Source organism: Gorilla gorilla, chromosome 8 (genome assembly GCF_029281585.2).
Source record: "Gorilla gorilla gorilla isolate KB3781 chromosome 8, NHGRI_mGorGor1-v2.1_pri, whole genome shotgun sequence".
Lineage (NCBI taxonomy): Eukaryota > Metazoa > Chordata > Mammalia > Primates > Hominidae > Gorilla > Gorilla gorilla.
Window position 1 is genome coordinate 72,859,783 of NC_073232.2, and position 10,583 is coordinate 72,870,365.

General features: G+C 36.0%; 1 protein-coding gene across 1 annotated transcript in view; it reads left to right on the top strand.

Annotated features, from left to right (window-relative positions):
• The window catches only part of ZNF33B (zinc finger protein 33B), a 49,371-nt gene extending 39,100 nt beyond the window's left edge, over window positions 1-10,271 (top strand). The window contains 3 exon segments of the mRNA XM_031015410.2: window positions 4,679-6,750; window positions 6,752-6,808; window positions 6,810-10,271. Of these exon segments, the coding sequence (XP_030871270.2) occupies window positions 4,679-6,750; window positions 6,752-6,808; window positions 6,810-6,869 (2,189 nt within the window). The 3' untranslated portion in view covers window positions 6,870-10,271.
• Window positions 10,272-10,583: the final 312 nt, after the last annotated feature.

The window sequence follows — 10,583 nt, forward strand, 5'->3', positions numbered from 1 at the left end:
ATGTAGAAAAGAAGACAAATCCATATAATAGTAGAAGAAAGGAAATAACAAAAAACAAAATGGAGAACAATATAATCTGTAGAACCAGGAAAACAGTTGAGAAAATCGGTGAAACCAAAAGCTGTTTCATTGAGAAGATTGATAAAATGGATAAACTTCTAGGTGGAACAGATTATCAATATCAAAAATAAGAATGATGTATCACTGAAGATTCTGTAGATACTATGAAGGAAGTGAGGGAATACTATACCTGTAAGTTATCAGTTTGACGATTTTGATGAAATGAACAGATTCATTCAAGTAAACAGCTATTACGGCTTACTCCAAAACAAATAGATAACCTTTCCACAAAGAAAACCCCAGGTCCCTAGATGCTTCAGTAGTGAATTCCAGCAAACAATTAATAGTACCAATTTATACAGACTTTTCCAGAAAATTCAAGAAGAGGGAATACTTCCTAAATCATTCTTTGAGTCCAGCATTGCCCTAATAACAAAACCAGACAGAGACATTGCAAGGAAAGAAAGCTGTAGACCAGTGTCCCTCATGAACATAAATTCAAAAACACTAGGGATTAGAAACCAGTGGTATATAACAAGGTTATTAATACCTCATGACCAAGTGTGGTTAATCCCTGGCAGGCTTTTTCAACATTTGAAAAGCAGTCAGTGTAATTCCCTGTATCTCGGCCAACTTCATGGCTAGGTGACCTGTGCAGTCACACGTTGCTACACTCTTGTAAGAAGGGATCCTGTACTTCACTTAATGCCCTGCTGTTGCCATCTTGAAGTTCTTCACAGTTTTATCTTTGAACTCGTGATTTGTATGTGAAGTCTGATGGACACTGGACTATGTGTGCAAGTAGACAGGATACTTGAGAGACAGTGCCCTACTCAGCTGTTGGTCTGTGTAGTATGGCCTGGGAGTGTTCTGGAATTGTGTGTGGGTGGCCAAGGCCATGACCTTTGTCTGCATTGGTTGCAGCAGCAGCAAACTCATGAACATTTGCAACCCAGAGAGGACCCACAGCATGAGGCTGGTTTGTCTCTCCCCTAAGTCTGTCCCTCTGACATTCTTAGGAAGTACTAATTTTCTGGGCTGAGTACTGGGACAGTAACCTCCAGCTTTCAGGCAGTCATCATGGTCAGTAAAGTATTAGAAAATAAAAGCATACTTGTGGACATTGTGTTAAGGCACACTAGGCAGTTACTAGAATTCTTTGGAGTGTAGATTCTCTGGTGTTAAGAACTGCTGCAACATTGCAAAGCAAATATCCACAGGCTTAGAAATAGGAATTTCATTTGATGGGAGAGAACATTATTTTCATTTAAAATTTTGGATGAATCAAGTATTAACAAAGAAGTCAACTTTAAAAATAGTTTTTTTTTTGCACTTGAAAATACAGCAATATACTGCATAAACAGGTGTTTCCAATTATATGCAAATCATGAAGCCATTTTTGGTTTCTTGTACAAGATGTAGGAAATGTCAGAGGAAACATTAAAATGCCATTGTATAAATTTACATGTAAAATTGAATTCAGTTTTGTACAAAACTAACATTCACGAAGAATTAATTGCAGAGAACTGCTACTCCAGTCTTTGTCTATATATACCAAAACTTGTATTTTTTTAACTTTTATTGTGCAGTAATATATCAGAAATCAGAAATGTAGCCCATATTGTCACAACATATAAAGAACCAACAGGTCCCTAATGATTGCATCAGCTGAAAAATCAACCTTCTCAAAATTAAAAATTAGCAAAAATTACTTATCTTGCATTTGCCAAGAATACATGTTACTTTCAATTATATATTGAAAATGAAGTTGCTAAAAATATAAATTTCGATGACTTAATAAATGAATTTGCAAAAAGAGTGCCAGAAAATCTTATGATCAATCAAGGTATCATATTAACAAACTATTAGTAATTATTGTATTATTTAAAGTTTATTACAACAAAACTTTTTTGTGATTTGTAAATTTATGTTGTTTTGTGTTACTATTATACCTATTACATTTTACAAGTAGTAAAATATGTTAAAAGAAAAAAACATAATTTATTTTACCTTTTACTATACTTCTTTTTATACATTCTGAGTAACTGCCTCACATTTTTATTTTGCACTGGCCCCATCAATTATGTAGTCATCTCTGCCCTGTATTAAAATGAAAAAAATAGAAAAAAAGTCAAACCCATATGACCATTTCAACATATGCAGAGAAAGCATTTGACAAAATTTAGCATCCATTTCTGATTAAAACTCTCAAATGAAGAATAGAAGATAACTTTCTTTAATCTAATAAAAGTCATCTATAGAAAATGTACAATTGACATTGTATATAATTGTGAAAAATGGAATGATTTCTTTCCAATATCAGAAACATGACAAGGATGTACACTCATACTTGAGAGTATAATATATGCTATCTAGTATAACCAAGGAAGAAAAAGAAAGGAGACTAGAGTGGAAAAGAAGTAGAAATGTCTTTATTCACAAAAGATATGATTATCTACATAGGAAATCTAATGGAATCTCCCAAGATATGGGAAAAAGAATGACTAGAATTATTAAGTGTAGCTAGGTGACAGGAGAAAAATATGTAAAAATGAATCTTCTATAAGAAATGATCAATTGGAAATTGCAATTTTTAAAAGTTCTATTTGCGATAGTATCAAAAATACTTTTTTTACAGCTATGTCTGGCAAAAGATGTGAAAGACCACACTAGAAACAATAATCCACTGCAGAGAGAAATTGAAGACCTAAACAAGTGGAACTCCCTGCTTATGTCAGAAAGCTCAATATTGCTGACATGTTTTGTCATTAAAATGACTTATAGATTTAAAATAATATAATTCCATGTAGTAATTAGCAGGATTTCTTGTAGTAATTGAGTATGTAATTCTAAACCTTATGTGGAAATACACAGGAACTACAATAACTAAAACTTTGAAAAATAAAAGCTGAGTCATATGTATAATATTACCTGATTTCAAGACTCATTATCAAAGTAAAAGTTTGCTGAGACTTGGTCTTTTTGTCCAGAGTACTTTTTCTTCAATTTTAACATCTAGTAGTTTTATTAAGATATGTTTTAGAGAAAACTGTTGCTGAACAGTTTTCCCAGGTTCATGATGGTTCTTTTGAATAGGAACCATCGTGGATCAGGTCTTTTATTTTTGGACAGTTTTCTTAGATTATACTTTCTAATATTAGATTTATTCCATTGTTTTCTTTTTTCTTCTTTAAGGACTGCAATAACATAAAATTATAATATAGTATATATTTATTTAATTGTAGACCAGCTTTATCCAGAACTTTCTTTCTGATCCAATTTTCTTTTTTCTTACTCTTTTAAAATTATTGTTTCTTTTTTTTCTGTTTCATTCTCCTTTACAATGCTGTTTATTCAAGTTTCAGTCAAGTGTAGTTTCCCCTTTGGCTCTTTTTTACTTTACTCAGGCTGCTGTAACAAAATTCAACAGACTGGGTAGCTTAAATAAATTTTCTCACAATTGTGGATGCTGTAAATCTAAAGTCAAGGTGACAACAGCGTTGGTTTCTGGTGAGTTCTCACTCCTTGGTTAGCAGATGGCATTTTCTTCTGGTGTCCTCACACAGCCTTTTCTCTGTGCATATGACCAGTGGTCAGGTGTGGTGGGCAGGGGGAGAAAGAGAGCTCATGCATATGCTTTCCAGTCTCCTCCTCTTCTTATAAGGACATGAATGCCATTGTATTAGTCTTACCCTTATGACCCCATTAAACCTTAGTTAATCTCCTTAAAGTCCCCATCTTCAAATACAGTCACACTGGAGGTTGGGGTTTTAACATACACATTTTTGGGGGGCACAGTTTAGTCCATGACAGATTCCTTAATAAGGAATGTCTTTAATAAGTCTTTAATAAGACTTGAATTACAAGTCTTATTTTCTGTGATTACTCTGTCCTCTTTACAACTTCATTCCTGAGTTTGATTACCCTTTGCCTCTTTAGTTTACATACAATCCAAGTCTCTTCTCTTGGATTTCCCAGTAGCCTGAGCTTTAATCTATGTGAATTCAGACATCTTCTGAGCATTTTCTCACTCATAGTAAAACTTTCCCTTTCTGGGAGTAGTTTTGTGTTTCATCCTCTCTGGGCTGTCTGTCTCCTCTATTCCATGTGATCACCACAGTCTCTGGCTGACTCTCTTTGTAGGCATGGGCTGTCACTTTTTGCTGTATTTGAATATCTATTGCATAGTGGTGATTTGAAATTAGTAATATTCTCCATCTCCTAGTTATGCTAAAGTCATGGGTTGTTATAGATAATATTATTTGCTCCACTTATGCTGACCTTTATAGTTCTTGGGGAGATGCATGGGGAAATGCAGATGTAAGCAGTTGCTATTATTCTTCTTACATTAGAAACCAAGTGTGTGCATTCAAATAGTTAATTTCCTCTCTGTTTTTCCACTAGCCTAGGCCTTTTGTTTCTGGTTTTTGTTTTTGTTTTTTCACTCCAAACTCATGAAATACAAAAAAATATGCACTTGCAATTATGTTCGTCTCTGGAAATTGGCCAAAAAACCAGAGTCAGAGTCAGCTACAACATAGGGCATTTGTGTAGAGATTTCATTCCCTAAGAGATGCTTTGGTATTTATATGGTAAGATTAATTTTGTTTGTTTGTAGAAGTCTGGACAGCTGATCACCTGAAAGAGAGGAGCCAAGAAAATCAATCTAAACATTTGTGGGAAGTTGTATTCATCAATAATGAAATGCTGACTAAGGAACGAGGTAATGTAATAGGAATACCATTTAACATGGACGTAAGTTCTTTTCCTTCCAGAAAAATGTTCTGTCAATATGACTCATGTGGAATGAGTTTCAACACTGTTTCAGAATTGGTTATCAGTAAGATAAACTATTTAGGAAAAAAGTCTGATGAATTTAATGCATGTGGGAAATTGTTACTCAATATTAAGCATGATGAAACTCATACTCGAGAGAAAAATGAAGTTTTGAAAAATAGGAACACTCTGAGTCATCGTGAGAACACTTTGCAGCATGAGAAGATTCAAACTTTAGAGCACAATTTTGAATACAGTATATGTCAGGAAACCCTCCTTGAAAAGGCAGTATTCAATATACGGAAGAGAGAGAATGCAGAAGAGAATAACTGTGACTGTAATGAATTTGGGAGAACTTTCTGTGATAGTTCATCCCTCTTGTTCCATCAGATACCTCCATCAAAGGACAGTCACTATGAATTTAGTGATTGTGAGAAGTTCTTATGTGTGAAGTCCACCCTTTCTAAACATGATGGGGTACCTGTGAAACACTATGATTGTGGTGAAAGTGGGAATAATTTCAGGAGGAAATTGTGTCTGTCACAGCTTCAGAAAGGTGATAAAGGAGAGAAACACTTTGAATGTAATGAATGTGGGAAAGCTTTCTGGGAGAAGTCACATCTCACTCGACATCAGAGGGTGCACACAGGAGAGAAACGCTTTCAATGTAATCAATGTGGAAAAACTTTCTGGGAGAAGTCAAACCTCACTAAACATCAGAGATCACACACAGGGGAGAAACCTTTTGAATGCAATGAATGTGGGAAAACCTTTAGCCATAAGTCAGCCCTCACATTACACCAGAGAACACATACAGGGGAGAAACCCTATCAATGTAATGCATGTGGGAAAACTTTTTACCAGAAATCTGACCTCACTAAACATCAGAGAACACACACAGGGCAGAAACCCTATGAATGTTATGAATGTGGAAAATCCTTCTGTATGAATTCACACCTTACAGTACACCAGAGAACTCACACAGGTGAGAAACCTTTTGAATGTCTTGAGTGTGGGAAATGCTTTTGTCAAAAGTCACATCTTACACAGCATCAGAGAACTCACATAGGAGATAAACCTTATGAATGTAATGCATGTGGGAAAACTTTCTACCACAAGTCAGTACTCACCAGGCATCAGATAATTCATACAGGGTTGAAACCTTATGAATGTTATGAATGTGGGAAAACCTTCTGCTTGAAGTCAGACCTCACAGTACATCAGAGAACACACACAGGGGAGAAACCCTTTGCATGTCCTGAATGTGGGAAATTCTTTAGCCATAAGTCAACCCTCTCTCAACATTATAGAACACACACAGGGGAGAAACCCTACGAATGTCATGAATGTGGAAAAATCTTTTACAACAAATCATACCTAACGAAACATAATAGAACACATACAGGGGAGAAACCCTATGAATGTAATGAATGTGGAAAAACCTTCTGCCAGAAGTCACAACTCACTCAGCATCAGAGAATTCACATAGGGGAGAAACCCTATGAATGTAATGAGTGTGGAAAAGCTTTCTGCCATAAGTCAGCTCTAATTGTACATCAGAGAACCCATACACAAGAAAAGCCTTATAAATGTAACGAATGTGGAAAATCTTTCTGTGTGAAGTCAGGACTTATTTTACATGAGAGAAAGCACACGGGGGAGAAACCCTATGAATGCAATGAATGTGGGAAATCCTTCAGTCACAAATCATCACTCACAGTACATCACAGGGCCCACACAGGAGAGAAATCTTGTCAGTGTAATGAATGTGGAAAAATCTTTTACCGTAAATCAGACCTTGCTAAACATCAGAGATCACATACAGGGGAAAAGCCCTATGAATGTAACACATGCAGGAAAACTTTCTCTCAAAAGTCAAATCTCATTGTACATCAGAGAACACACATAGGAGAAAAACCTTATGAATGAATTGGATATTAGAAATTTCCAGCCACAAGTCAGCCTCCATAATGATTACCTCAGAGTCTTCACACTGTGGAGAAAGGCCTGTTGACATCCTGAATGTTCAATAACTATCCACAAACTCGCCTTATGTTACTCCAAAGTAGCAGTAGGGGATAAACCCATAGACTACAACAACTATAGGATGGCTTTTGTTAGGAAGTGATATTCTGTTGAATATCAGATGGTTAATACTGGCATAAAACCTCACAGATTTTTTTGAATTTGTGAAAGTTTTTGGCAAAACTACAAATAGGATTATGTTAGCATTTACACTGAGGAGAAAATTGTCAATTTAAGAAATCTAAAGTGACAATTTTGCTTAGAAGTAAAGTATGACAAGTTCTGTTTTGAGTTTGATGCCATAATAGTTTTTAAGGTACCTAACAATAATTTGTAGATGTACATTGTGGAATGTAAAGCTTTAAGAATTTTTTAAAAAGTAATAATTAAAATAACCTCACAAGAAGTTGTGATGAGTACAGAAAATTCCCATGTACCCTTCACCAAGCTTCCTCTAAGGATAATATATAATGATAGTATATGGTCAAGTCCAAGAAATCGATGTTACCTTGCTAGTAGATACAGACTTACTCATATTTTGCTGTGGTTTGCGTGCACTCTGTGTGTGTGTGTGTGTGTGGTTATAACAAACTTTTACCACTTTTACATTTGAGTAACCATCAACACAATTAGTTTACAGAATGGAAAAGGAGTCTGAGATCTGTATTGTTTCAGGATTACAAAGGAATCAGGATTTAGCCTCAAGTAGTTCCCTTGTTGTATTAATAACCACACCCTTTCTGCATCCCTATCCCTGGCATCCACTTGACTATGAAGCTTTTTGTAAAGCATAGATAAATTGAATAATCAGGGCAATAGCATTAAGCACATCTGTGAATTATCCCTGAAGTTCATAGGACTTACATATGTACAAGTGGTATGTGATATAAATCGTGTGTTTCATATGCATAATGGTATTTAACGTAATTGTGAATAGGAAGTAGGTATCCTAATTTAGTAGTGGTTACTTCATCAGGCCCATCCCAGTTGTTTGTCGTGTCCTGAAACAATTTAAATACAGACCCACAGAGCTAATGTTTATCCATTTAAAAGTTATAAATCAAAATAACAAATTATCTGAAAAAAAAAATCTGTCCTGTACGTGTGAAGATCTAGGCCTGCCTCCATGTTACTCCCTTTCTCTTACTACCTGTGGCTCATCCCATGCCATGAACTGCCTGGGGTACATATGTGAACACTCCAGCCTTCAGCCTAAGTGATAGTCCAAATTTTCTTTAAGCAGCTGCTCTCCAAGACAGGGCCCTGGAAAGAGGCCAACACATACAGCCCAGTTGCTGCCCAGGGCTGTTGGACTGTCATTTCATTGCTCATTGTACCCAGACAGGGATCTGGGCCTTCAGAGACTTTTGAGAATATGAAGAGGAGGGTTGAGGCTGGAGAAGAGCCAGAATCAAGCTGGCATGGGGCTTTTATTGACAGTGTGAAGATTGTACACTACATTACATGATCAGATCATACAAATAATCTAAGATTTTACAGTCTGGTGACCCTAGATTACACAAGTAATCTAAGCTTCCACTTTGGAAAACTAGAAAAAGAAGAGCAAATTAAATCCAAAGTAACCTGGAAAAAAATTAGAGTAAAAATCAGTGAAATTGAAAAGAGAAAATCAATAAAACCCAAAACTGTTCTTTGAAAAGGTCGGTAAAATTGATAAACCTCTAGCTAGATTAAGAAAAAACAGAAGACAAATACTGCTAATACCAAAAGTGAAAGAGGCCATCATAGCTGATCCTATGGTCACCAAAAGGATTAGAAAGAAATATGGACAACTCTGTCCATAAATTTGATAACTTAGCTAAAATGGATCAATTCCTTGCAATATGCATTCTCTCAAAGCTCATAAAAGGTAGATCTCAATAGGCATATATATCTATTAAATAAATTGAAGCAGTAATTAATAACCTTCCAACACCAGGCACGGTGGCTAAAAATACAAAAAGTTAGCCGGGCGTGGTGGCATGTGTGTATAGTCCAAGCTACTCAGGAGGCTGAGGCAGAAGAATCGCTTGAACCTGGGAGGTGGAGGTTGCAGTGAGCCAAGATCGTGCCACTGTACTCCAGCCTGGGTGACAGAGTGAGACTCCATCTCAATAAAATTAATAATAATAAAACCTTCCAAAAAAAGTGCCGGGACCAAATGGATTCACTGATGTGCATTTTTCGAGATACTTAAGGTAGAAATGATACCAAGTCTGTACTGTCTCTTTCAGAAAATAAAAGCAGGGATAACACTTCCCAAATCATTTTGTGAGGCCAGGATTACCCTAATACCAAAACCAGGCAAAAACATTACAAGAAAGGAAAACTACAGATCAATATTTCCAGTGAACACAGATGCAGAAATCCTTAAAATGTTAGCAAATCAGGAATGCAAGCCTTGTTCAACATTTGATATTCAGTGCAATCCATTGCATGCATTAGCAGTTCAAAGATTAAATATGATCATATCAATAGGTACAGAAAAAGCATTTGACGAAATCCAATATCCATTCATGATAAAACCTCTCAACACAGAAGGAATACAGGAGAACTTACTCAATATGATGAAGAACTACTACAGAAAACCCTACAGCTAGCATCATCCTTGATGTTTCCAACTAAATGCTTTCCTACTAAGATCAGGAACATGGCAAGGAACACCACTGCTTTTCAGCATTGTACTGGAAGTGCTATCTAATGCAGTGATACCAAAAAAAAGGAAATAAAATGCACATAAATTTGGAAGGAGGAAATACAACTGTGTTTGTTCTCAAATAACATGATTGTCTTTGTAGAAAATTCTAAATAACAAAAACCTGCTGACATTAATAAGCAATTATAGTAGGGTTGTAGAATGTAGTCCTCAGGTATATGATAAAAAAGAATTAGACATCAAGTCATTAAAAGACATATAGGAACCCTAAATGCTTATTGTTAAGTGAAAACCAATCTGAAAAGGCTTTCTATGTTGTATGATTGCAATTATATGACATTCTGGGAGAGGCAAAACTATCGAGCCAGTCAAAGGACCAGTGGTTGCTGAGAGTTGAGGGGAAAGGAGGGATGGCAGGTAGAGAGGTGATTTTTAGGACAGTGAAAGTACTCTCTAGGGTACTGTAATTTGTCAAAATGCAGAGAATGGAAAACAGTGAACGGAAAACACAGAGTAAACCCTAGTGTCAACTCTGGACTTCAGTTAATAACAATGTACCACTATTGGCTCATCAATTGTAACAAATGAACCATAATGATGCAAGATGTTAATAATTGGGGAGCCTGTGGAGGATGGGAGGGGTAGAGGTTTATATGAGAATTCTCTGTACTTTTTGCTCAATTTTTCTGTAACCCTAAAGCTGCTCTAAAAAATGAAGTGTATTAAGTAAATAAATAAGTAAATAACCAACCAACCCTGAGGAACATCTTGTTTCTGTACTAAGGTGTTCTTTTGTTAGTCTTGTGTTTCTGACTGAACCTGTAAATCACCGTTAATGAACATTTGAATTGCTTTTATACATCCTTGATATATTTTAAATTATGGTAACTGTGACCTGAAATTAAGGACTAGTATTCTTTGTTCTCTTGACATCTGAAGCCAAAAGGACCTCAAATGACCTAAACTCGTTTCCATCCCCACTCTGCTTCCACAGGTGAGGTACCTTAGCAGACAGTCCTCCCTGTCAGGGGGGCCAGGCACAGTTCCTGCTTATTCTAAGCAGTAA